A 27861-nucleotide genomic window follows, 5' to 3' on the forward strand; every position below is an offset into this window, starting at 1 on the left:
TGTTGAAGAAATAAATAACAAATAGACAAGAAAGCAGAGAAGCACATAGCAGATTCAGTATTAAATGACCAACCTTTGACCCTACAGGGGGACTGTGTTGACGTGATGGGGAGAATATCATCTGTGTATGTGAGATGTATGGTTTAGACAAAGTATCCTGGAATTTTACACGTGTTGGGTTCTGTTTCTAGGTCTGCTCGCTCTGAGCTCCACGGTCTTGGGCAAGTTGGCTAACTGCTCTGGGCTTTGATTCTGAGGCCTGTGGTTCTGGACCAGATGGACCAGTGTCTCTGAACCATTTGGGACCATGAACCCTGATGGATTTGAAGGAACTTAATTTAGCTTTTCCTCTGAAGTGTGTGCACAGGAACGTGCATTTTCATAGGCTTGGAGATTCCTTAGTGCCTATTCTTACACAGTGCAGTTTTGCTAAGGGATCCTGCCTCCAGAATTATATGATACATCTCTGTGTGAGTATGTGTGTGCGTGTATGCATGAGGGTCTAGATCACATTAATTTAACAAATATTTACTGAGCATTTGTAGGCACTGTTCTGGATGCTGGGAACGTAAAGTCCCTGCTCTTACAGAGCTTATATTTTGATAGGGGGAGACAGACAATAAATAAAATTAATAAGGAAATAAAGTATGTTAATTGCTAAGGAGAAAGGGGCATCAGGGAAGGGACCTCTAGGGTGTTGGAGTGGAAGGAAGGAAGATGTGATTTTAATTCGGGCTACCAGGAACGGCCTCCCTGAGAAGGGGAGGCTTGATCCTTTGCTCCTTAAAGGCTGTTTCCAAAAGCAAATCTCAGGCAGCAGATTTCTAACGAGTTACTGGAGTTAACATCAAGAAGAACAGAAGTGAGTTCACTCTTCCTGCTTAGCTTTGAACCAGGTTGCTTCCACAAAGTGTTTTGTAAATGAAGGAGCCAGGAATCAGAGCTTAGTAAGAGGATTAAGTTTCCTAAGAAAGACTGCTTTATGTCTGTTGTGTTGGGAAAGTGATTTTTTGCCTCTGGCCTGTTTTAGGTTCTACATTCTTTAAATCCATCATGCTTTTCAGTGTGGCTGTCCACCTGATTTTTGCACTCTGCGTTTTCCATCAGCATATCTTGTTCTATTTCTCTTCCTCATTGACTTTTTTCCTTATACTCAAGTAGGTGTTTAACCAGTTCCTACGTACAAAGCGTTTCCTATGCATTGTGGGAATATCTTGATGAGTAACAAACAGGAGGCTGTCCTCAAAGGACTTGAGGTCTATTGGGAGAGATAGATGTGGTATCAGACCACAGGAGGGAATGAGAGTTTACGGTTCAGAGGTTCACGTCTGATGCTTTTCCAGAACACGGAGTGAGGCGGGGGAGAGGGGGACATTCCAGCAGTAGTGACTTTGGGGACACATCTTGAAAAATACACGGACAGTGGAGTGGGCTGTTTAGACTTGTGAGAACATTGAGTAAGGACATGCCTGTTGTGAGTGATTTCCTCTTGGGTTGGAGGGATGGGACGCAAGGTGAGGCTAGACATCTCTGAGCCAGATGGTGGAGATGGTCCCATCTTGGCTAGGGTTTGTCTGTCTTACTTCACCAGCTTGTTTTTCCTCTGGCTTTGGCTGTTGGTTTACTTCTATAAAGTCATGCTGATGTTTTTCCTTCTCTGTCTCCGACATATTCTAGTTGTTTGTTTACTTTCCATTAATATGACCACAATGATCAACTAACTTTTTCGCAACTGGACCACTTTCGTAATATACATTGAAATTCCAGTCTGTGCTGCGGTCATTGGGATGAAATATACTTACTGCATTTGGAAGCTGTGCTACTATTTCTTACGAGTCTTATATGTTAATCTCAAGGAATTAACCCCAGGCTCTATTGTCTTTTCTTTCAGGTTTTTAACAATCGTTTTTTTCAAGTGACTATTGATGACCTCAGACCAGAACCTAGTAAACTCTCGATGCTGTGCCATGCGGATTCTTTGGGGATTTTACCAGTACAGTGGTGCCTTAAAAACGGAGTCAATCTCACACCTCCCAAAGGTTTGTATTCTGTGAAAATTTACAGGGTTTGGGTGATTCAGGAGGGCGTCGTATTGTCACTGAAGTGATGCTTTTGTTAATCTGGAGAAGTTTATGCTGTAAACATTTTAGATATAGTGAGAAAATAGTGTGTTTCATGGTTAGCCTGACATAGGAGTCTGTACAGCTCCCTCCCCTGTGGAGGTGTGTGTGGCCCTGGGCTCCTCTATAAACCATTGTTCCCTGTCTGTTATTGTATGATTGGCAGCTGTGTCGCTGCTGTGTGCTGAGAAAGGGTACAGTATTGCTAAGTGATCGGTGTTAAAAACTTGAACGTGGAAGAGAAGTGGCTTTAAAAAGGCAACAACATACCAATGAAGCATTTCTTTACATTTTTATTTCCAGTAAGTTGAATTTTCCCCAGAGCCCAGTTGCTTTCAGGTTTCCAACACTTTGATGCCATAAGACATGACAATAATTAAGTTGGGAACCAGGTTGCATTAAAGTCATTTTAAGTTGAGACCCATAAACCACATGTCAGTAAGTACCATGCTGTACTTTAGGAACGTGATTTGTTGTCGCTATAGGTCTAAGGTTTATCCAGGAAAGATGCAGCAAGGAGAAAGGTGAGAAGATGGGAAGGAAAAGAAAGGGAATGATAGAAGACAAAAGCAGAATGAGAGTAGAAAAATAAACTTCAGTGGAGATTTTAACAGATAATCTCAAATAAAGCAGGGGTTTTGTGCTAACCTTTTCTGATCACCAGAGATTGGATTACTTGTACTTTAATTGTGCTGCACCTAACTTACCTATGGCGTGACTGTCCTCCCCTGGGCTTTTATCCTAACTTACGCTCCATCCTCATCCCTATGGAGGAGATTCTTTTGAATTATTTCCATGCAGCTGGTGCTTCTTCCCATTAAAGTTCTTCAGTAATGGAATGCAGTCTAATTATACTGTGGTGAACTTCTACAGAACACTGATTCCACTGTTTTCAGTGCCAAACTCACTGAATCTTCCAAATGAGGATTGCCCTCTGAGGAGACTTAGTTCCAGAGAGTTTATGTAACCTGCCCAGGGCCCCAGGCTTAGTAAGTAGCAGGACAGGAGGTCAGGCTTCTGGTTCTGTGCTCAGTAGTGGGTGGTGAGGACTCCAGTTCACGTGGCCTCAGTGTTTGTGTCCATTTGGGTGCCTAGAGGTGACTATCCAAATCAGTGTGCTTCAATTTTTCAAGACGGTTAAATGAGGACACCCCTGATATTCCACAGGTACTCTGCAGAATCAAAGACATGATACACGTCCAAATATTTTTATAATCTTTTAAATGATGGTACAAGTTCTATGCTGTAAACATCTATTGGTGGTAGGGAAGAGAAGTCTTTTCCTGCTGTGAAGTTTCAGCAGCTGGTCAGTTTTAGAGTTTGAAAGCCCTCAGGCCAACTTCTAATCAGAGCATGTGTGTGGATGGGTCCCATGTCAGTGAAGAAAGATGTTTTCTAGATATCTAAAATGCTGCTTGGGGGACTTCCCTGGTGGTCCAGTGGTTAAGAGTTCGCCTTCCAATGCAGGGGGTGCGTGTTTGATCTCTGGTCAGGGAGCTAAGATCCCACATTCCTTGCAGCCAAAACACCAAAACATAAAAAAAGCTGGGACAAAGTGAGAGAGTGGCATGGACATATATACACTACCAAACGTAAAATAGATAGCTAGTGGGAAGCAGCCTCATGGCACAGGGAGATCAGCTCGATGCTTTGTGACCACCTAGAGGGGTGGGATAGGGAGGGTGGGAGGGAGGGAGATGCAAGAGCGAAGAGATATTGGGACATATGTAGATGTATAACTGGTTCACTTTGTTATAAAGCAGAAACTAACACACCATTGTAAAGCAATTATACTCCAATAAAGATGTTAAAAAAAAAAACAAAAAAAACCCCAGAAGCATTATTGTAACAAATTCAATAAAGACTTTAGAAATGATCCACATTTAAAAAAAAAATCTTTAAAATGTTGCTTGGTTGGACTTTGCAAATTCCTAGTTAGTTCCTAGTAAGATAGGATCTATTTAAGAATTTTTAAAAAATGAGTTGGGTATCTCCTCACATAGTTAAAAAAAATAGGAAAAACATTTATATATGCATTTTGGATTCATGGATGGCAGAGGTTTAACGTTTACCAGGGTCTTTAGAATTTTAAATATGTTTCAGACGAGATTGTTCACATAGCTTGGACCTTTACTAGGAAAATGGGTGTGCTTATTTGGATAATGGCATTTCATGATATTAAGAAAATTGTTTTATAGTAATGTAATTGAACTCTTAAGTGTACAGTGAAATGACGGTACAAATATATTTATGATATTAAATATTTTTATGTCTTTTTATACCTACTGTTTAGCCGTAATTGCTTCTTCTCTGTTACCCAAGTATTTGTGATATTTGGTGAAATGAAATTGTCTTCATGTCATCTTCCAAACTATTCCTTCCCCTTTTGAAAGTGAAGCATACCTTTTCTAAGAGGAAAGTTTCTTTATGGATATTATATATTATTTGTAAAATATTGAGTAATGGTGATCAGTACCTTCCAGTAAGAAAATCTCAGGGGTAACCATTTTTAAACCCTTGAAGCATTCAGGAATTGTGATCCACCAGTAATCTGTAGAGGTTGTCTTTTGGCTGTGGGATTGTTGTCTTGAAATAGTAGAGCTTTTATTTATAAACCAGTGAGAAGAAGAGCAACAATTTACAGAAAAAGGTTTATGAATATGAGCAGATACTTCACAGTAATAGAATCACGACTCTTATGTAAACTCATCATAATAAGAGAAATGCCCGTTAAAAATCATACTGAGATGGCATGGATTTCTCAGATGAGGAAGAAATCCAAAAGAGAAAGAAAGAAGCGGCTCTGTTTTGATGGGAGTGTGGAGGAAACAGGATTCTCAGATTTGCTGGCAAAACGCAGGTAGGTACAAACCGTATGGGAGGCAGTTTGGCAAATTTAACCAAAATTGTAGATGCATTTAGCCGTTGCCTTAGCAGTTCGACTTCTGGAAATTTCTCTTAAACTTACAATTTACAGGTAATATGCATAAAAGTTTGGTTTTTTCTGCAGCATGATGTATAATAGCGAAAGACTGGGGAAAATCCAAGTGCCTGTCTGTATGGGATTGGTTAAGTCGATTTTGGATGTTTATATAATGAAAACTATGCAGTTGTTAAAAGGAATGAGGATAATCTCTACATACTGACATGGGAAGCTCTCCAAGATGCACTGTGAGTGACAGATGAGTGAGTTATAGTATGATGTCTTTTTTGTTAGAAAAGAGGTCAATGAGGATATATATTTATGTTTGCACATATTCCTGTAAAGAGACTCTGGAAGGTTGCGTAAGAAACTAAGAGACACAGATGTAGGGGACAAACGTATGGACACCAAGGGGGGAAAGTGGTGGGGGGTGGGGGGTGGTGGTGTGATGAACTGGGACATTGGGATTGACATATATACACTAATATGCATAAAATGGATAACTAATAAGAACCTGCTGTATAAAAAAATAAATAAAATTCAAAAATTCAAAAAAAACTAATGAAAATGATGACTTCTATGTGGGGTATGGAGGTGGCGACCAGGGCAGATGGGAATGAGACTTTTCACAGAATACGTTTAAAATCTTTTTTTTTTCTTTTTGATCTGAGTGTGAATGTATTATCTATTCAAAAGGAATCATATGATATTACAAGTAGAGGGTTTTTATAACTAACGGGATCTTAAAGATTATCTCATCAACTCCAATCATTATATATGTGGGGAAATTGAAGCTCAGTTGTGTTAAATGATTTTTTAAGTCTTGGGGCTGAACTTGGCTTAAAACCCCAGTCTTAAGATCCCAAATTGAATGCTTTTTCTATATAACCAGATCCACCCTTTACTGCTGTTTTCTCTCACTGGTACCTTCGTAAAAGCCATCCTTCTCAGTAATTTGGGGGCTTTTTGGTGGCCTTACGCAGTGCTGAGGGATGTCAATGGACCATGACTTACCCATGACTGGAATGATCTATGTGTCAAAGCATTTGGAGAATTTCAATTCTAGAGAATAATATTCCAAGTGTTTGCCATTATAACAAAGCCACAGCTTTAATTACTGAGCTCCCTTACCATCTGGGCAGACTGTATATTTATATGTACCATATATGTAGTAAAGTATATTTACTTTTGTAATTAAAGTGAATTAAAATTGAGAGATGCTGGTGGTTTCGGTAGTGATGATTTTATGGTTTCTTTTTGAAGTAACTTGTTACATGTCTTACGTGTCAATACCTGGTCTGGGAATCATGCTGTCGGATGTTTTCCAACACCATTCTTTGCTTTATTAATGTATGAAAGTATATGCTTTTTTTAAAAGTTTGTTGTTTTTCACTTGAATTTAGAAAGTGTGTAGGATTTATTACACATGTTGAGAAGTGAGTTTAGATGTTTTCTTGTAGGTATGTTTCCCACGAAAGTATTACATTGTTTAGATTTCTGCTTATAGTTACAATGTGTTGCCTGATCCCCAAAAGAGAGTAACCCACTCATTCCCCAGTGGGAAGCAGCTGATGAAACAAGACACCTGGGTGGTAGAGGAGATGTGCAGGCAACATACATCCCTACTCACATTATTTTGACTCCTTTCCTATTAAAAAATCTATCCCCAAACTTTATATACAAATAGTCTAAGCTAGAATGGATCGAAATGTTTTAGTGTTGTCTTTGAGCATCTGCTTTCTCGGTAAGCAAAGGACAGAATCTTGGAGATTTTATCCCATTCGCTGAAACCCAGCAAACAACAATTCAATATTATAGGCGCTCTGAACCGGGGTCAAACAAGTAAATAAATCAAGCAGGCAAAAATGCATATAGGTTACCAACCATGACTTGCTATTTTTAAATCATTTCCTTAATCTCCTTGGCATGTAACACCCAAGATTAGTCACAGAATCAGCAGGGGCATCTTTGTAGACAAGTGAAGCCTATCCATTTCTGTTGTAAAATGTGTGAGCAAAAGCTAAAGTAAGTCACTTATTTTTGCACTTCGTCTCTGCTCTTTGGCCATCTTAATAGACACACAAACTTCACACAATTTAAGAAGTAAAGGTGTTTTCTTAATGATTATCAAGACCCACATTGGTGAACCCTAATGGGTATTCTCTTTTCCTCAGACACTGACTCATGTGACCTAATCCTTTCTGTCATCTCCTATTTCAGACATACCAATGGGGACAGAAAATAATAAACATACCATGGATGTCCCGCCTCAGTTGAGCAGATGCTACCATTTTGCTGTTTTTGATTCAGAGTTTTAAAAAATGAAACAGAGCATCATAGATATAATTGAAGACCGGGTCAACCTTGACTCTTCTATTTCTTACCCCCTATGTAATCCGTCAGCGAATCCAGACCATACTCTCAGGATCTGACCAGGTGTCATCAAGACCACGCTGGTCCAGGTCACCATCATGTCTCTCCCCGGTTACGCCAGTGACCTCCAATTTTCTCAGCCTACTCTCAACACAGCAGTCAGACTGATGGTGTTAAAACCTAAAGCACACACGCCCCTCCTCTGCTTAGCCTTCCCAGGGCCATCCCACCCGGCTCAGAGGCCAAGTCAGGGTCCAGGTCATGACAACAGCCTTCAGCGCCTACCCGGTCTGGCCTCCTGTCTTAAGACGTCCCCCAGTCCTCCCATTCACACCAGCCTCCTTGTCCTTCCTGGAACATGGAGCACGTCGCCCCCTTAGGACATTGGCACTGGCTGTTGCCTCTGCTTGGGTCACTCCTCCTGCTTCTTCAGTCTTGACCCAGGTGTCCCCTAATTGGTGTCGTCTCTCTTGGCTGCCTTGTTTATTCAGCAAATCGCCACCCCCAACATTTGTATCTCCTTCCTGCATGGCTTTTCTCCATAGAAACTTTTATCATGGAAGATAACAAGTAATACATATTTTACTTCTTTTCTTTTCATCCGTCTTTCCACTAAAATGAAAGATGAGGAGGGCAGGCATTTCTGTCTTGTTCTCTGCTCCAGCCCAGCAGCTAGGAAAGTGTGCGGTTCTCGGTCGTTGTTTGTTGAGCATTGAATGAATTGAATTGAAGTCCCGTCCCCACTCTATTCCCCTCCCTTCCTCTCTCCCGGAACCCTCTCCACCCGCCTCCGCAAGACGACCACCTTCCTAAGGATTTTATGCTTTTACTGCATGACTCCTTGGCTTCTGCAGCAGTCTCTCCTTGATTTTTATTACAGTCGCTTTACAGTAGGTCTTGTTTTGATATGTACGTAAACAGCATCATGCTCTGTGTATCCTGTGTATCTTTATGTAACTTTTTTTTTTGGGGGGGGGGGACAGAAGACCCCAGGCCCTGAATTTTTTTTAATTAATTAATTAATTGATTTATTTTTTTGGCTGTGTTGGGTCTTCGTTTCTGTGCGAGGGCTTTCTCTAGTTGCGGCAAGCGGGGGCCACTCTTCATCGCGGTGCGCGGGCCTCTCACTATCGCGGCCTCTCTTGTTGCGGAGCACAGGCTCCAGACACGCAGGCTCAGTAGTTGTGGCTCACGGGCCCAGTTGCTCCACGGCATGTGGGATCTTCCCAGACCAGGGCTCGAACCCGTGTCCCCTGCATTGGCAGGCGGATTCTCAACCACTGTGCCACCAGGGAAGCCCGTAACTTTTTTATTCATTACCATTTTGCACATTTTTTCCACATTGCTGTGTGTAGATTGTTTATTCATTTTAGCTGCTTTTTGAATATACTATGATTTTTGAAACCATTTCCCACTGATAGACATTTAAGCTATTTCCAGTTTTCCCTGTTGCAGATCTACAAATGTAGAACTTTGCACATGTACCCAAGTGTGAGAGATCCTCTGGGGCTATACCTACCTGGAGTTGCTGGAATTCCCCGGATGTTACCCCATGCTCTCCTGTGCTGTACAAGTTTACGTTTCCACCAGTAGCATCTGAGAGTTCCCAGTTTACACTGTCCACCCTGTTAGGTGATCATTCTTAAGCTTGAACGTTGCCATCTGATGGCGGGGAAATGGGCTCCTTGTGTGAGTGGCGTGTTCCTGATCACTAATTAGTGATCTGCTAATCTGCTTGTTGGCAACTTGTGTTCCTTTTGAATTGTCAATTATATTTTTGCCCTTTTTTCTTCTGATGATGGAAGTCTTTTTATAGGCTAATATGAATTCTTTCTCAGCAGTGTGTTTCACTAGTCTGTGGCCAGTGTCTTCACCTTTAAATGGTGTTTTATATTATATTAAAGTATTAAATTATAATGTAGTCAGATATCCATCTTTTCTGTTCTGATTTGTTTAAAAGTCATTAGAAATCTTTCCTACTGATGTTCTTCTGTGTATTTTTTTTAAGTCTTGCAGTTTGGTTTCCATATTTCCATATATGGCTCTTTAACCTACTTGGAATTAAGTTTTGCATGGCATGAGGAGAGAAAAAAGTTTTGCTTACTTGTTTTTTTTTTTTTTTTTTGCTTGAATTGAATTGGATTTTCAAATTTGCTAATTGTCTCAGCATCATTTATTGAATAATCTTCTGTTTCCCCTCTGACTGGTAATGCCACCACTGGCGTATAGCATGTTCCTTTATGGTTGTGAACCGTATCCTATTCTTAGTTATTCTGCTTCATTGGTCTGTTTGTCCATCCCTGTACAAATACCTCAGTTTTTAAAATTGATTTTACTTTATAATATGTCTTGATATCAGGTGAATGCCTCTGCTTTCTCCCTTTTCAAAATTGACTAGTTATTTTTGGCAGGTTATTCTTGTACGTGAATTTTAGAATCAACTTAAAAGGCTCCATGAAGAACCCCACTGGGTTTTAATTGGCATTGCATTTATAGATTAATTTAGAAAATTGGCATTTTATTTTATTATCTTTCTATAACTTGAAATCTTTTCCTAGAATTTTTTGCTAGAATTTTTTCCTGGGTACATTGTCCTTTAGCTTACTGTTATGAATTAGATTTTTACACTTTTTTAGAATTTATTCTTTTTTATTGGCTGTAAACAATCTAATAGAATACCACTGATTTTTGTGTATTTATTTCATATCTAGTCACCTTCCTAAGCAGTGTGTCTCAGGAACAGTTTGTAGAAGATACGGTTTAGCTGATTCTTCAAGGTTTGGTGAAAGTAGCTTGTAAAACCGTCTGGAGCTGGTTCTCCTTTAGTTTGTATTTTATGGAGTATGAATTTATTTCCTTCAAAGGTTATATATTTAGTCATGGCTACCACTTCTGCTTGAGACAGTTTTGGTCATGTATGTATATGTATAGAAGTGTCTGTTTTAGCTGTGTTTCCAAATTTCATGTCAGATCATTCTGTTAGGTCAAACTTTCATTGAATTGTTCAAATATTATATGTTTTCACTATATTTTTGTTCTATAATTTTCTAAAAGGTGCATTAAAATATTCTGAGATTGAGGGTTTGTCAGCTTCACGTGTGTGTGTGTGTGTGTGTGTGTGTGTGTGTATGTGTCTGAAGCTGTGTTAGGGCATTCAGGGTGAGGATGGTTAGAACTTCCTGGTGATGACCCGCTTTATCCCTAGTGAAGCGTTTTGCTCTAAAGTCCGTTTTGTCTGACTCTCACGTTCATTTGTTTCCTTACGTGGTTTGTGATTTTTCATTGTGAGCTAATTTTCAGTGATGATTGTTATTTCTGTGGGAGTTCCAAAATCTTTAGACTGAAAGATTCGTTTCTTCGGTCTGCTTTTGCGTTAGTGTCTGGCCAGTGTTTTAGGGTTTTTGCAAGTCCTAGAGTATTTATCACTTTATCTTCCTACTAGAAAGTGAGGGTTTTACAAATCTTTTTATTCACTTTCCTTTCCCCAGCACGTAAAACAATGCCTGGTACACGTAGGTGTCCCTGATTATTTAAGGAACTAACGGGTGAATCTTACATTAATTTCCCAGCCTGTACCATACAGAATTGTAAAGTTGGACCTTACAGCCGTGTGTGCCACTGCCTTGGATGAGCAGACGGTTCCTCTGTTTCTCCCCCTAAACAGAACCCTGGGCAGGTGGCAACCATGTCTGCTCCGCTGCTTCTCCCTCCAGGGGTGGCACTAAGATTGTCTGGTTCCTTTTTTGTTGACTGAGTCCAGGTGTTATAATAATCTCAGCTCCTGCTGCTTACCTTCCTTGAGTGCAGGGTTGTCTTCCATCCCTGGGCTTTTGTAAGTAGCTTTTTATTATTATATTTCATCTGGCATCTAAGAGGGGACTGTTGATCAGCCCACCTTGTTACTGGACTTGGATGTATGTTCTCATTTCTGGCTTTGTGATTCATTCTCGAGCAAAAAGCACTTTGGATTGAATATTTGGGGGACTAAAACTCTGGGTGTTTTTTTTTAATATCTGGAAACATTTCTGATTGTTGAAAACTAAGCCTCCCTCTTGTTCACTTATCCCTGAATTTACTTCGTTCTTCAGGACCCTTAAGATGGTTTTGCCATTGACAGTTGGCCTTTACAATGTTAGATTCCATCCTGGGGACATATCTACATCTCCTAATACTGTTTATGATTCAGAATAACATTTTGAGCCTGCCCTCAGATGGAGGAATGTACATGTCACGCTGTGACCATACGTGCATTAAATACTTCTCAACATTTATTTTTATTCTAAAAGATGAGGAAGTTGGAATGGCTGGTGTTTATACTTACTTGACTTATTTGTTTCCCTCGCCTGTCTTTCCTTGTTTTTCTTTTTTTTCTGCACTGTTCCATGAATGTAAAAACAGAATAATTCGATTGGAAAATGAATGTGTAAATTTTCAAGATCTCCATCAGGGAGGTCTTGAAAATGAACATCAGCTGAGAATGTGGAGGGTGCTGGTGGATTCCAAAGGGTGGGGGGGGGTAGCTCTTTAAAAAATGACATGGACAAAAGGAAATGCTTTAATCAATTACTAGGGTTTTTATCTTGCTCCCTATAAGCAAACTCATGAAACCAATGACGAGGTTGTTGAGAACACTTGCTCAGGAATAGACCTAGCACCCCTGCACCTGAGGACTGTGTGATCCTGCTGCCTCACCTGTGCAGGGGGCGCCTCCATCCTACTTCTCACTCAGGGTGGCTGTGAGGCTCACTCAAGGAGATGCTGTCATGGGCTAAGCCTGAGTAAGTGTTCGAGGGACTCAGTGAAAGCCTCGGGCTTGGGAGAGAGATCACCATTCAGTGAGGAGAGCACTGCCCCGGAGAAGTGCCCAGTAGGGCTGCTCTCACGAGTCATGAGATTTTCTGAGAAAGGGTTAAGAACCTGCTCTGATTATAACGTGGTTTCTGTCGTGTTGTCTCTCATTCCTGTATCTCGGTCCTGCTATTTGCTGATCTTTGAAGACGATTGTGTCATACTTCCTTTCAAAGAGATGTTGAACTAGAAGCTAAAGAAGCTTCCTATGAACCCCAGGTGCTCCAGCACCTCAAGGATGTGGACGTTCTCTGAGTTGTGGAAGATCTCCCTGGAGCTCTGTGATCTTCCATCATGAGGGGTGGCTTTCTTCAGGGCTTTCTTTCCTCATTCTCCACGTCTCCCTCCATCCTTGCCTTTACCCACTGCGTCACTCTTACCATGCCGTGTGCCTGTCACTCTTTCATTCTCGTCTTACCAGCAACTAAGCAGAGTCCAGCAAGCTGGAGACTTACAGTGAATTGTTATGAAATGGATGCATTTCTTTGCTTTAGAAAGTGTTACCGCTTTATAGGACTTCAGGGTATATTTCTAAACACTTTTTTTAAACTGCAGATTTAATATGCATGCATTCTTTAAAATTCTAATAAAAAGTAGAAAAGTTTCCTATCCTGAAAAAATAACTTTTGGTGTATATTCTTTCAGATTTCTGTTTCCTTGAATTTGTAACTTTGTATTTCTATGTAATTATTTTAGACAGCCTTTACAATGGTGGATTTGTATCATTGTTTTTCATTTTGTCATTCAGGTAGATGTCAAACATGATATTCTTCTGCTATTTTTATTTTTTATTAAGATTGTACTTTTTTTTCATATCCACCTAGCACAGAACAGGACCTTTTACTCCGGTGGTCTCTTTTTTTTCTGAGAGAGAGAAATCTTTTTTAAAGCCCTGCCCTTCCCTCCATCCCAAGTCACTGGCAAGGGGCGTGAGACCGCCATGATTGCCTCAGGGTGGTTGTCAGGATTCACTTCCTGGTGCTGAGGAGAGACCTAACTTCCTCTAGGAACTGGATACAGTCAGGATTCTGTTAGCAAAGGAGAAGCAGGAGGTTGGCTGAGGGGAGGTCGTCATGCTGTATTCCTGGATTGGTTGACCGGTGCTTTGATTATCTTTTAAGATAGAGTGAAGATGCTACGCTTTCAAAATTTTTGTATTATTGAAATAATTCATGAACATTAGTGAAAACTTGGAAAATACAAGGAGGTAGAAGAAAAAGGTATCCAGGAGTCCCACCACACAGATAATTATTTTGATATTTCCTTGTAAGTTTTTCTTACATTTCCTCAGGTCTTTTCTTTTGCATATTTTAATGTCAGTTTGATAATTCTGTGTATGCTTGTAGTGGTCTTTTCATCTAAACTTACAGTAATCATTTTTTCATGATTTTTTTTTAGTAAACTAGGTGCAATTTTCATGCCTGCATGCCTTTCCATGGACTTGGCTAAGTTTCACATTATTTTCTACTTTTGGATATAAAGACTTTTTAAAATCAGAATTATCAGTAATAATGCCATTGTATCTTAATGTATCACGTTTTATCAGTTTTGGGGGTTGTTTTTACGGGTTACATTTCCAGAAGTGAAATTGCTGTGTCAAAGTTCATGGACGTTTTTACTGCCAAATTGTTTTCCAGAAGAATTGTCCACTTGCACTGCCAATAGTAATGTTTGCAAGTGGAGCTGTTTTATGTCAATTAATTTGTATCATAAGGAAAAATGGGTCATTGACCTTTTTCCTTTTGGACCTGTAATAGTTGGAACTTCATGCAGAATAAACACTAATTAAAGCTTAAATAACCCTAGTGTTGGAAGTTCAACAGTCTGATGGCAGCTTGTTGCAAATTTTAATAGCCCAAGGGGTTTTGATTTCCTTTTATTTTCTTTTCCCCTCTGGTGTTTTCCTCCCTCCTGGGTTTAAAACATGCTTTCCTGGCTGTGGTTAAGCCTTAGTACTTCTTGTTCTGTCTTTGTTGATTAATGAGCATAATTGACCCCTGTTGTCTCTATTATACAAGCCACAGCAATTTGTTTTTATGTAACAGTTATTTTCTGAGCTGTCACAAAAATGCCTTACAAAGCGAGCTCATTATCAGCCTGAAGGAGAAGAATTTTAAGTGATGAAGTGAATAAAGGTCCCTAAGAGAACGAGGAGGCGGAGAAGTTGAAGCTGTTCAAATATTCAAGGAAAGGAGAGAGTTCTGGGGACAGAATAATGGCTTGTTGCTTAGGTACCCAGCAAGACTTGGATATATCCTGAAATTATTAGATTAAAAGTGGCTCCCCATAGAGAATCTTGGAGACTGGATGTAGAAAGATTGAATATAGGTCCAAGAAACCGTGAGCCTGGCATTTATGGAGTGGGTTGAAAATCCATTGGAAGTTGGTGGTTATGAACGTGATAGAAAATCCAGCTAAATGTCTATCTGTATAGGTAGAGGTGACCCCTAAGTTGGAAAGTTTTATCTGAACAGATACTGACTATACAGAATACCTAAATTTGACGTTATTTCAGAAAAAGGTTTGCTGTTCATTTGTATGAGTTTTTTCCTATTTCTCCCCTTCCCCCATGATCTTGATAAGATTTTCCTTTGCTCACAAACTAACTCAGGAAGTAGCAGAGGTCCAGGGAAGAGATATGTAACAGAACGGGGTCTTGACTTTAACAAAGCCAGTTAGCCGTGGGCCTGAACAACCAGGGTCCTTCTGTTGCAGGATTCAGCTTGTTTTCAGCTGTTCACTTGAGAGATCTTCTAGGGAATGTCTTGTTATATATCCTCTCTTCATCCAACCTGTCACACTTTTCCCCTAGGAGAAGAGAAGGGAATTAACCGCAGAGGGAAGGGAAATAATCCTAAGTAGCGATAGTAATTAGTAATAGTGGCTCTGAATCATGAAATGCAGCAGCTTGAGGAGAGTTTGAAGCTCTTTTCTTTTCTTTTGCGGATTAGTAGGTAGGGAAAGCCAGGGACAGAAGACTTAATTTATTTCGACCTTGGTTCATCCAAGTCCTGGTAGAACTGGGTCCTTCACCTAGTTCTCCTTTCGGGTCCAGTACTTTTCATACAGTGAGGTGACTTCTCACCAGTGTGAGGTGTCTTTCGGTGAATTCTTCTATTCTTATACATTAACGCAAGGATTTGCTCCAAAACAGTTACAGAGAAAGTACTCGAAGTGGACGATTACATTAATTGTAAAGAAATTCGCAGTGCCTTGATTAAGACACATTTTGCTTTGTTTGCAGATGTTCAGGAGAAAGTTGGTTTGGTTGCTTCCAGAAACCTCTGGTGCCAGAGCCCTCTGGCTGGAGGGACAGCTCTGGATAGAAGATCTGGGGGGAAGGGAATGTGGAAGAATGTGCAGAACCTCTTCAAAGCCAGCTAGAAAGATTACACAGCATCTCAGGACTCTGAGATGTCTTATCTCCTCGTTGGAAAGTAGTGAGGAGCTTTCACTCTTTACAGGGACGTCTCAGGAGCAAGTTGCGGGGGTGTGCTCTGTCACTGATGGTCGGCAAGGGAGGGGGGAGGTGCAAGGGCGGGAGGGTCAGTCCCTGGGCCAGGAAGACAACTGCCTTCTTGGTTAACCTCCACCCCCATCTTTTAAAGAATTGAGTAAATTGAGCTTACTTAATGAAAAGGATACTATTTTGTACAAGTGGAGATAGGAAGCAAACAGTATCTTGAATTTCTTCAATATGGAATTTCTATAGGCTTTCTGCAAGTGTGGATTTAGTAACAATTCCCCATGTTAAGTGAATTTGCAGGTGTAGAATTTATGATGATACAGGGCAAAGAAATCAGGGGCTTGGCTTAAAAATATACTTAAGAAATCCCTTATAGATTTATTTTACATATATTTAAACCAGTGAAGAGAGAACTGTAAGTGATGATTATAGGGACATTTTGCACAGTTTCAGGTAATCCTGATTGGTACCGTATTTTTTGGTTCCATCCCCTTCCTTTGTTCACAGAAAATGCAAATGACACATTAAGAGGTATTTTCCTACCTAGGTTCAGCCATACACTCAACTCCTTTCTTGTTTTATGTTTTAAACTTCTCCCATGTCTTGTCTTGGCAGTCATGATAGATCGATATATATTGTATAATTATGTACCTCTTCCCCCACCCCCAAATGAAATGAATAAAGAAAGAAAGAAAAAAACCACGTTGAAGTTAGTACATATGAATAGTTGGTTCTCAAACTCCCCCAATATCTCAAATGTGCCCCCAAAACTTCATCCGGAGAGGCCCACCTTCCCCAGTTCTCATCTTCCATCCTCCTCCGTGATTCAATTCTAAGGCCAGGTTTATTCCTCCCTGACTTCCATATCTTTGGAGGATTTCCCACTAGAATCTCAACTCCTTTTTTGCCATTTGTCTTACCTTCTGTTACTCTTTAAAAAGTATTCTCCTCTAGTGTTGTTTTCCAATAAAATCTCACGGTTTCCACAAAGATGTCAAGATGTAAGTTCACGTGAACTCAGAATTGATATGAAGGCACGTGTTGTTGTGTATTTCTGCCAAATGCCTTGTGCAGGTGTGCTCTGTGGGATGCTCTGTCTCATCTGTTCTCCCCCGGAGCAAATCTATGCCCCGGCATGCACTGACGGGGGTAAATTCCCCCCTTCTTCACCTGGTTTCAAGCACCGAATTATGATAATGATTGTACACCCTACCTATATTTAGTACTTTACACTGTCCACAATATTTCATTGAACCCTCATAAAATCCAATATGTTGTCACACATGAGAAAGGGCTTCACCGTTTGGGGAGGGGACCTATACTTGCCGCCCTTATTACTTTAAGTTCCTGACACACCCTGGCGCTGTTCACTAGTCTGAGATGCGGCTTGGTTAATGCGTTTTATCTGCATTTTCTCACGCACAGGTTACTCTGGCCAGGACTTCGACTGGGCAGATTATCACAAGCAGCATGGGACAGAAGAAGCGCCTCCCTTCTGCTTCAGAAACGTAAGGAGCCCGGTTCTTGCTATGCCTTTTCTCATAAATGTTGTCCACCTTGAGTTGTGTAAGTTGTAAAAGTTGCTTTTTATTTATTGAATAAGATGAAGTTAGAGTGCTACCCTGTACCATGGGATCCTAAACCTTTCGCCAGTTTTGCAAAGTCCTGCTTTCCGTTTTTGTGTCAGTTAGGGCGATGCTGGGCTGTAGTGACAGATTGACTACTAAACATGTCGTAAGTTTCTCTCTCACCTGTGGACGGTCCAGGTTGTTCCTGATTAGCAGGTGGTTCTTCTCCTTGCGCTGAGCCTTGGTCTAGGTCTGTACTCGGCTTCGTCATCTGAATCTAGTGAGCAGATAGGAAAAGAGAACCAGGAGAAGATAACCCTAGTTCTAGACACTGTAGCTTGATATTGACACATATTACATCTTACTTCTGTCACCTTCTGTCGTTGAGAACTAGTCACTCGGCTGCACCACGCCATGAGTGAGAATAGGCAGTGTGCCCTGGCTGGGCTGTTCCCCCACTGTGAGCCTGTACACTGGCAGGGGGAGGACAGAGTTTGGTGGACAGACAGCCAGCAGGGCCACCATTAGCTGTGCACTTGCTCTGGAGTGTGATATTGATAAGTTCATTGAATGGGCGATTCTCTGCTCCTGAGGTATATTCTTAAAATATGTTCCTAAATTTTTTATTGGATTAAAGTAATAAGATACTAACCCAACAGTTTTCTGCTGTGCTTACTTTAAGCCACCTCCTTCTTCAAATACAGCTTATCGGCACAGAGACAGATAAAATAACTCCGTGTGTGTGTGTGTGTGTGTGTTCAAACATGTGTGTACTTGCTTATTTATAGGAGTTTGTTGTATAAAATAGTTTACAAATTATTCATGTAAACTTTATCAACCGTAGGAACTAAAAAGGGATGTGAATTAACATCTTCGTTTTGAGAGTGAGGCAGAGATGTATAGCCTCGTATGTTTAACATGCACTTAGTTATGAGAGTTAATTTTTTATGCTAAGAAAAAAGATGCAGTCCTCCGGTTGGAGACTCCAGATACTACAGTGCAATGTGCTCCCACACCAAAGAATTGTTTTCTGGGCACGTGCACCTAGAGCTGCTGATTCATTGCTGCCCCACCGATAATTTTTACTCCAGGGATTCAGTTGGCAACGCTTCCTGATGGGAAGAGCTGGCTTAATAGAGAGAAGCTCAACACTGAGCGTAAATCATAATCAGATTTTGGAGAATTAAGTAGGTTGATGACGAGGTCAGCTTGTGCTCATAAATACGGAAACACGTCAGTGGCAGGGTTGGAAATCAGGGCTCCTTACATGATTGAATGAACTTCTACTGGATGACATTGCCTTTCACAAAGGTAGCTTTTCTGAAGCGTTGAAAGAGCTGTATGAAGGGTGTGAGGTGGTGTGGAGACAGCTGTGCGACCTGCCACCATGGGAACAGCAGCTGGTTAGCTCTTAAGTCATATTAAGTCCAGTGGAGTCTTACTACACTTCGAACCGCGTTGACATCACTTGTCACGGAATCTGCTGGCCTCATTGCCTTTTATTTGCGATTGTGGAAACTCTTCATTGCATCCTGAAACCCCTTTGAGGTTGTGCTTTCTTCCAGACGGGAGATCGGCCTTCCCTAACTCTTTAGCCTTGGGAAGAAACTCCTCACATCTCCCCCTTCCTTGTTCTGGATTTAGGGAGTTATTTCTTCTGTGACAATGTGGTTCCCCCAAGGTGTCTTTTTATCTGTCCTCTGCTCCCATCAGCCAGCCGTTGTCCAAATGGATCTTTATAGTGGAGCCAGGAGCCGTATCCCCAGGTGGCCTCTGAGCTTTCACGATTCAGCTACCAAGATGAAATCTGTATTAATGAAAATGCTGGCGTATTCGTTAGGAATGCACTTGTTACAAAGATGCGCCCCTTTGTTTCTTGCTGTCCGTTTATTTAATCGACAGGATTGTTATCTGCCTGGTGGCACGTGCATTGCATTACTGGTACTTTGCTGGATGATGTTAACAGGCTACAAGTGCTCTTTAATGGAATGCTTATCATGAATTCATTTTTTAATCACACATCTCGTGTGTACCAGAGGAGGGGTAGTGTGGAAGTGGATGCATGGAAGACGTTTCCCTGGGGATGTTTAACAATCCGAGGCTGTTCTGAGATGGACTGACACAGGCAAATGCTTAGTAAAATAAACTCAAAGGTAACAGTTTTGCTATTGATCCTTTATAAATTATCCTCAGGCAGTGAGTTGAAATGAAAATAGGTTACATGGTTGTAGCTTTCCCTCATTAAGTAGGATAAAATGCATTTTAACTTACTTAGAGGCTTTTCAGGCAGTGTATCGAGTCACATCATCAAAAAGAAACTCAATACCCAATATGCATGAATGAGGCCAGAGGACTTGCAGAAAAACAGCCAACCTAGAATTCCTTTGATTTCGATTTCTGAAGAAACATAAAGGAAAGGAGCATGTTGGTTTCTCAACATACATTGGATAATTTTGTTCTGGTAACATAAAAATATAATTGCATTTTCAACTTAACTTCTATAAAAAGACATGGAAATGTGAATTACCTTCGTTTCTTTCCATGAGTCGTATAAAGATGTAATCTCTCTTACTTACAGGAACCTGTTTATCTCAGTTTATGTATTTCAGAGTAGATACATTTATATAGTATTGCAATGTCTGATTAAAAAATTTATAGTAGTGGGTAATTTTGGAAGGTTTCATATTTATTTTTAAAGTGTTAGGAGGGAGTTTTGCTTCTAGTATTGGCTGAGTAAGCTCATACTGAATTGATCCCCCTGCAGATAACAGCTATAAATTCTGGGCAGAATACCAAAACTAGTACCTGAGAGACATGGAAAATGAACAAAAGCAGAAGGATTCTAGAGGGGAACAGATGCTTGGAAGAAAGTAGTAGCAGGAGTGGTCACCCATTTTTTACAGACTTTTGGCTTAAGATCAGTCACAGTTGACAACATAGGGAATAATGAAAACAGTGATATAAAATTCAAGGTCTTTCTGGCCTGATGAACCAGATAACAGAATTTGGGCAACCACAGCTACTGGAAAGTGAGGGAAGACTCAGACAGGGGAGAGGCAGGAGGGGAGACCACAAATCCAGTGTATAAACTCTGCCTAAATCTTTAACCGATCCCTGAACCATGTATGTGCCAGGAAAACTCCAAGAAGCCTTGCTAAGGATGAAAGAACTGAACTGAGATTTGAGCTGCTTCTCAAGAGACAGAGTGTGTAGTTTGAGTCCAGCCAAGTTAATTGCTTGCTAAAACAGAAAAATCAACACTCTTGGGAGGAATATAACACAATCCAGAGTCTCTGTGATATATATTTAAAACATCCAGGTTTCAGTCCAGAGTTGCTCAATGCATGAAGAAATAGGAAAATCAGACTCACTCTCAGTAGAAAAGATAAATCAACACAGACCAAATCCAACATGACCCAGATGTTGAAATTAGCAGACGAGTATTTTAAAGCCCCTATTACAACTAAGCTCCGTGGTGTAAAGCAGTGGTTCTCAAAGTGTAGTCTTTGCACCAGCAGCTTCAGCATCTCCTGGGAACTTGTTGGAAATACAGGTTTGCTGACCTCGCCTCAGATCAACTGAATCACAAACTTTGGGGTGAGACTTAGCAGGCTGTGTGTTTAAAAAGCTCTCTAGATAATTCTGATACACTCTAAAGTTTCGAACCATTGATGTAAAGGAAAATATTCTTGTAATGAATAAAAAGATAGGAGGTGCCAGAACAGAAGTAGAGAGCATAAAAAAGAGAAATTTTAGAACTAAAAAATACAGTATCCAAGATAAGCAAATTCATTGGAAGGGCTTAATAGCAGAATAGAGATGACAGAGCAAAGAGTTCATGACCTTGAAAATAGAAATTATCCTATCTGAAGAACAGAGAGGAAAAAAATGATTGGAAGGAAGGGAGGGAAAGATGAATAGAATCCTGGGGATCTGAGCAACCATGTCATGTGTACTTGGTGACTCAGAAGATGTGGCCACAGAGATTGTGGAAGAAAAAAATAGATGAAGAAACAATGACTCCAAATTTACCAGAGTAGCTGAAAGATCTAAATTAATGGGTTCAGGAAGCTCAGTGAATAAGCAACACAAATACAAAGAAACACAACCTAGTCAAATTGCTGATAACCAGACATAAAGAGGAAAATCTTCAAAGCATCAAGAGAAAAATGATACATTCCTTATACAGGAACAGCAATTTAAATAACAACAAACATATCATCAGAAACAATGGAGACTAAGAGATGGTGAATTAATGTCTTTAGAATGCTAAAAGAAGAAAACTGTAATTCTATATCCAGCGAAAATATACTTCGGGATTGAAGATAAAAAGACATTTCATCCAAGAAGATTGTACAAGTGACAGACATGTGAAAAAGTGCTGAACCTCATTGGTTACAGAGAAAATGCAAGTTAAAAGCACAATGGGATACCACTAGACCTACCTATTAGAAAGGCTAAAATTTGAAAAACTGGCAATACCACGTGCTGGTGAGGATGTTTAGCAACTGAAACTCCGTACACTGCTGGTGGGAGTGCAAAATGGCATATTGGAAAATAATTTGTCAGTTTCTTAGAAATGTGCATTTACCATATGGTCCAGCAATCCTTCCGTTTCTAGAGAACTTAGTGTTAGAGGCTGAATTTTGTCCCCCCAAAATTCATGTGTTATGGCCCTAATTCTCAGTATCTCAAAATGTGACTGTACTTAGAGTGTTTAGAGAAGTAATTAAGGTAAAATGAGATCACATGGGTAGGCCTTTCTCGAATATGACTGGTGTCCCTATAAGAAAAGGAGATTAGGACATAGGCCACATACATGGAGGAAAGACCATGTAAAGACATAGGGAGAAGATGGCCATCTTCAAGCCAAGGAGGGAGACCTCAGAAGAAATTAACCCTGCTCACAGCTTGATGTTGGATTTGCAGCCTCCAGAACCATGAGACAATACATTTCTGTTGTTTAAGTTGCCCGGCCCATGGTATTGGCTGTGGCAGCCTGAGCAGCTTAATATATTTATGCTCACACAACAACTTGGCTTTGAATGTCCATAGTGGCTTTATTCACAATTACCAAAACCTGGAAACAACTCAGCTGTCCTTCAGCTGGTAAATGGATAGATAAATCATGGTGCCTCTGTAGAAACTACTCAGCAGTAAAGTAGAATGAGGTACCCATCCGTGTGATAGCCTGACTGACTCTCAGATGCACTTAGCTTAGTGAAAAAAGCCAGACTGACAACGCTAAGTAGGGTAGGATTCCGCTTAGATGGTATTATAGAAAAAGTGGAATTACAGGAACAGAAAGCAGATCGGTGTTCCAGGAGTTGGGGGTCTGGGAGGGATTGATCACCAAAGGGCCAGTGCAAGGGCATTTTGGGGGTGACAGTACACTCTGTGTCTTGATGGTGGTTATGGCTGCATGATTGTGTGCATTCATCTGACAGCCCTGCTTTCCTAGAATAGCACACCAAAAAGTGAATTTCCCTCTATGTGAATTTTTAAAAATGAATTTTAAAAGTAAATAAAAATAAACAGAGAACAAAGGGAAAGTAGAGACCATTTCAGATAAAAGAAAACTGGGAATTCATCACCAGCAGACCTTGCACCAAAAGAAAAGCTAGAGGACAGACATCCTGCCGAAGGAGATGATCCCAGGTGGAGGTCGCCGTCTCCTTTCACCCTCAGATACGCCCGGGAGGACGTGAGTGAGGAGCACAGGGACGTGGGAGGAGTGATTGGTACCACAGTGATTCCGAGGTTGGAAGGACGCACATGGAACTGGGAAGCCAGAACGGACTCACCCTCGCGCTCATTCAGCAGATATTGTTAGGCACCTGCTGTGTGCCCAGCGTACTTCTCATTTCTGGGAAACAAGCGAAGGATGTGTGGTTCTTTCCTCATGGATGGTGGGGAAAGACTAAGCATGTGCACTCGCCTGTCTGTCTTATCAGTAAATCTGTGTGCGTGCATGTGCGCGTGTGCATGCGCGTGTATACATTTCTGCCATGCCAGCTGGCCACTCTCTTGCTGTGCATTATCTGGCTGTGGTATCTGCTGGCTCAGTGTCAGTTCTGTTTCCCTTTCAGACATCATTCAGCCGGGGCTTCACACAGAACATGAAACTTGAAGCTGTGAACCCCAGGAATCCGGGAGAACTCTGCGTGGCCTCTGTCATTGCTGTGAAGGGGAGGTTGATGTGGCTTCACCTGGAAGGTACTCACAATTCATAATCGTTCTGAATTCAGGGTCCACCTGGAGAGGGCAGGGTGCAGATGACTTCAGCACTGCTCAGAAGTGCCCCTTTTGCTTTCCTTTTATTTCAACTGTCTTAAATTATTCAGCGTTCTTAAATAAGTGAAACTAATCAGATATGAATTTGTTCAGAGGCTCTCATCTTAACTAATAATTTCATGAAATGAGACTCTGGTGCGATAATTATGTTTGGAGCACAGTGGTCTTTGTACATGTCTGATTATAAAAGCTAATGTCACAATTAAATTAATATGAGTCACTGAAACTTGGTATTTGAGGTCTTGGTTATTAAGAGGATAAAATTATATGTTTGCATTTTACTGTGAATCATACCCTTTACTTTGGTTTCTTTCGCAGATGTTTAATTTTTCCTTAAAGTAGTAACTGGACATGACTTTCTCCCCAAATATATAATAAGCAGAATTTAGGCTTGTTTGTTTAATGATGCTTAAACTGTTCTTCAGAGCTGCATTTTATTTCTAATCGTCCAGATAATTCACAGAACCATGCGCTTTGTAAGCAGAACCTTGATCAGGTTGTGGGCTTAGATAGGAGACTGTCTTTTTCAGATGTTATCTTTTCAATGAGGAAGAATTAAAATGAATTTGCTCTCTAAGGTTGTGTCATCTTTCTGTGATTTAAAATTCTTTGGGTCTTTTGTTTGTTTGTTAGTTGTTTGATTGTTTTTCAGTTTCACAGCACTTGGTAGTTATTTCAAATGAATATGGAAAAAGAATAAGATGCTGTAGATGACTAATGAAGTGATGTTAGCTTTCCTAGTCCAGATTTTAAATTTTATGACATGGTCAACCACCATTGGAATAGAAAGTTTGGAAGGTCATAGAATTGGTGCCAGTATCTTTATCCTCTTTCGTCAGTAAACAAGTCTAAAAAAGCACTGAAGGTTCTTTGATAGGCCTACCGTCTAATAAATATTATAGTCCAAGAGATTGGGAGGGGCAGAGAACAGTGATTCTAGCTGGAAGTCCAGTGTGTTGTTAATTCCCAGAAAATAGTTTATAACATAACTATGGTTTAGGATTTCAAAATCAATCTGAAATAAAAGGAAATCCTCAAAAAGTTGGTAGCTTAATAGATTTTCGAGTAGAATGGCCTCGAGTTGGAATTAGCCAAAATGTAGACACAAGTGTCATGGTGATATTTCTGTAGCTACTGGAGTAGGACATGAACTTACTTTCATTACTGCATATAAAGTTGAATCAACTGCTCTTGGAAAAACAAGATCCCTTCGGTGATTTTGAATCCCTAAATTGAACTTGCTACCTAATACTGTGCTAAGCCTAATATTATGAGAGATTAGAGTCTTGTTTGCATGATTAATTTGAAAACAAAAGTGGTAAAGTTCAAGACCCATGTTTCATCACTCTTATTTAGCACATGACGGTTAAAATTCTTTGGCAGTCATAATTTATTTAGCAGTTTGTACTTCCAAAGTGCTTTATAGCTGTTAATTACCTAACAGAGAGACAGTAAGAGTGTCCTGATTTTTATGGCTGGAGAAAGTAGCTAAGCCATTAACATGTGCCTGGGGTTCAGTTTCATTGCTCTTGACATCTTTGTTGCTTAATTCAACATACCCTACAACTTCCCAATTCTTAAAAAGAATAATGAGCAATGTCTAGGGTATATGTAACATTTTTGACAGCCTTGCTTTTTCTTTGGTTATAAACTTCTGGTTTTATAGCAGAGAAATAAATGTAAATCAGCTCATGTCAGCTCTTTTTCTTATTCTCCGGAGTGCTTTCATTGGGAGTAATGAAAATTAGTTAGCATTAGGAAGCAGGTTAGAAAATTGATTGTCCATTTTCCCAGACTTTACATATTAAAAAATTCAAAAAAAAAAATCTGTTGAATATTGTTTACCTGATGCTATTGGTCAACATTATGCATTTGCCTCATCAGTTAAAGTTAAAATTCATTCAGTCTGCTGATCTTTCTTGAATTTGGGGTTTTTGGGGGAGTTTTGTTTTGATTTTTGGCCCTTCCTGGACATTGACCTTTTAAAGTGACAGTAAGCTTAATGGCATTTACTTCTCATTATCTCCAAGTTTTATGTATTTAGTGTTTTCTTTCCTCAGTCCTGGGGACAAAATGTTAGAGATTCACTCCAGTCACTTTGGGGCAATTAAATTATTTTTATGATGATGGTGATTCTTATTATAGACCATTTATATGACACTTAATTTATAATGTACTTCATACCAATTGGTTAGTTATTTTTATGTAATAAATTGATTTGAAATATTTTCAACACATGGCTAATTGGCTACGTTTAGTAATTAAAATGATCATTTTAATTTAGTATTTGACTTCTTTTAAAGTCAGATAGTTCTTTAAGTGCCTCTAAAGGAGCTGATGTTGAAGAGGAAGCGATAAATCAAAAACGCGAGATTAGTGTAATATTATTTTGGGTGCATATTTGGAAAGAATGTCAAGTTCTCAAAAACCACTGACAGCGAGCCAGGGCTGTTTCTGATGATGGAGTTTTGTGTTTTGGAAAGGACGTTGTGATGTTTTCTCTTATGTTAATTATCTGCTCTAGGTTATCATCTCTACAGTTAGGAGCATTTATTCATATTCTATGAATTACATTCAGTTTCAATACCTCTCGTATCGTAGCCCCACACACTGGCTCACACCCTAGTACATCTGCATCTCACAATCCAAGTCACGTTACATTCATTGGAGATCATTTTCTTACGGGACAAATAGGGTGCGGGTGTTCTGTTCACTCTCAAAGTGCATTAATTCACGAAGAGGGTTGACATCTTTGCGTTGCCTTCCTTGGTTTCTCTTGTCTCTGTTAATACCGTTTTCCTCCCGTTTCAAAGAGATGTGATACGTATTCCCTTTATTCCCCAATATTAGGTATTTCAGCCTTTTAGCTGAGGCAGAAAATTCCTTTTATGTCATAAAAAGTATCACAAGCTGCAGGCTTCATTTCCACTGGGTTGTTTAGCTCTTTTATTGTTGCTACTACAGGAATTTTTATAGAGAGCTTAGAACATGAGCAGCAAATCTTGGTTTTGACATTGGGAGGCCTGTTAAAAATAAAAACAGGAGGGGGTTCTGGGATGGCGTTTCTGCACGTTGAACGTGGGGAAGGAATGATGGCCCTCCCATCATTTGTTTCCTGGGGCTTTCCCTTCCGGTTTGTTAAAAACAAACATACAGAGAACAAAAAAATGAAGATGACCCAGAGGTCGTCAGGTCTGTGGAGAAGTACCAAAATGTAAGTTCAGGGAGCTTAACTCAAACCATCAACTTAGGTTATTACTAGCATCTCATGATCTTTACTTTTTGCTGCCCTCCGAAACAAAATTTAGAGAAAATAAAATTTTTCCACGGTCAACACTAGCAAAACACAGTGTATAAGTTTCAATCTGTGGGTCTGAGCTGTGTATCACTTTGGATGGTAGCTTTTTGAGGAACCGTATCCTTTCACTGTGAACTTCACATCCCCATTGACAAGGACCGAATGTGCAGGGACGTGGTTCCTGATTTCCGCAGGAGATGACCATCACGAGCCATGCGTGGGCTCTTTAAGTAGAATTTCAGCATAGGTGTTTAAACACCAGCGACAATTCAAGGACGGATGTGGTCTCTCCTTTTCCCTCTTCAGAAACGCATACACTCTGCAGCTGTCCAGTGGCATTTCTGATGTATCTGATTTGCTCCCAGCTTCTTGGCTATGGGGAGGTGGATCTTTTGGCAGTTTGTACTCTGCTGGTTTCCTCTGCTTGCTTTCAGTTTCATTCACCTTTCAAGGTTGGAAGGCAGCAAGCAGCTTGCAGGGACCATGTCCTCGCCTCCTTCACCTGATACTACAGCGTCCTAAACCAGCTTCCAACTCTCTTATTAGGAGTGCTGGCGTAAGGGTGTAGACCTTTCACTTTTGATGCGTGCACTTTCCCATAACCCTCTCTTTTTGCCCTTGTCTTTCCCATGTACTCATTGGTCATCTGGTGTTTCCTTCCCTCATATGGGAAGGTCAGAACTCTTCAGCATCCTTTATTTCCCTGGTTCCCATTCAACCTCCTCTTCCTCTGTGACTCAAGCAGTAGTTCTGTGCTGACGTGTCCAGATGCCCAGCGCTCACAGCAAACACGTTCAGAACTCCTGTTTCCAGCTACCTGCAGAGGGTCTCCCTGGGGACGTCTGCGTTTCCCAACCGAAGGCCACTGTTGTAACCCCTGTGTTTGCTCTTCTCGACTTTCCCATCTCACCCAGAGGCACCATGATTCTACCCAAGTTAGACACCAAAAAGTCATCCTCTTGTCTGCTTGC

At 40.4% G+C, this 27861-nt stretch overlaps 1 protein-coding gene across 3 annotated transcripts in view; it reads left to right on the forward strand.

Annotated features, from left to right (window-relative positions):
* Positions 1-27861, forward strand: part of SFMBT2 (Scm like with four mbt domains 2) — a 222412-nt gene that overhangs the window by 143818 nt on the left and 50733 nt on the right. For all 3 annotated transcript variants that reach the window (XM_036844256.1, XM_036844255.1, XM_036844257.1), the window contains 3 exons: positions 1892-2039; positions 17156-17238; positions 23388-23514. In XM_036844256.1, coding sequence (XP_036700151.1) covers positions 1892-2039; positions 17156-17238; positions 23388-23514 — 358 coding nt within the window. The remainder of the gene's footprint in view (positions 1-1891; positions 2040-17155; positions 17239-23387; positions 23515-27861) is intronic.

This window comes from Balaenoptera musculus, chromosome 2, assembly GCF_009873245.2.
Source record: "Balaenoptera musculus isolate JJ_BM4_2016_0621 chromosome 2, mBalMus1.pri.v3, whole genome shotgun sequence".
NCBI classification, from domain to species: domain Eukaryota; kingdom Metazoa; phylum Chordata; class Mammalia; order Artiodactyla; family Balaenopteridae; genus Balaenoptera; species Balaenoptera musculus.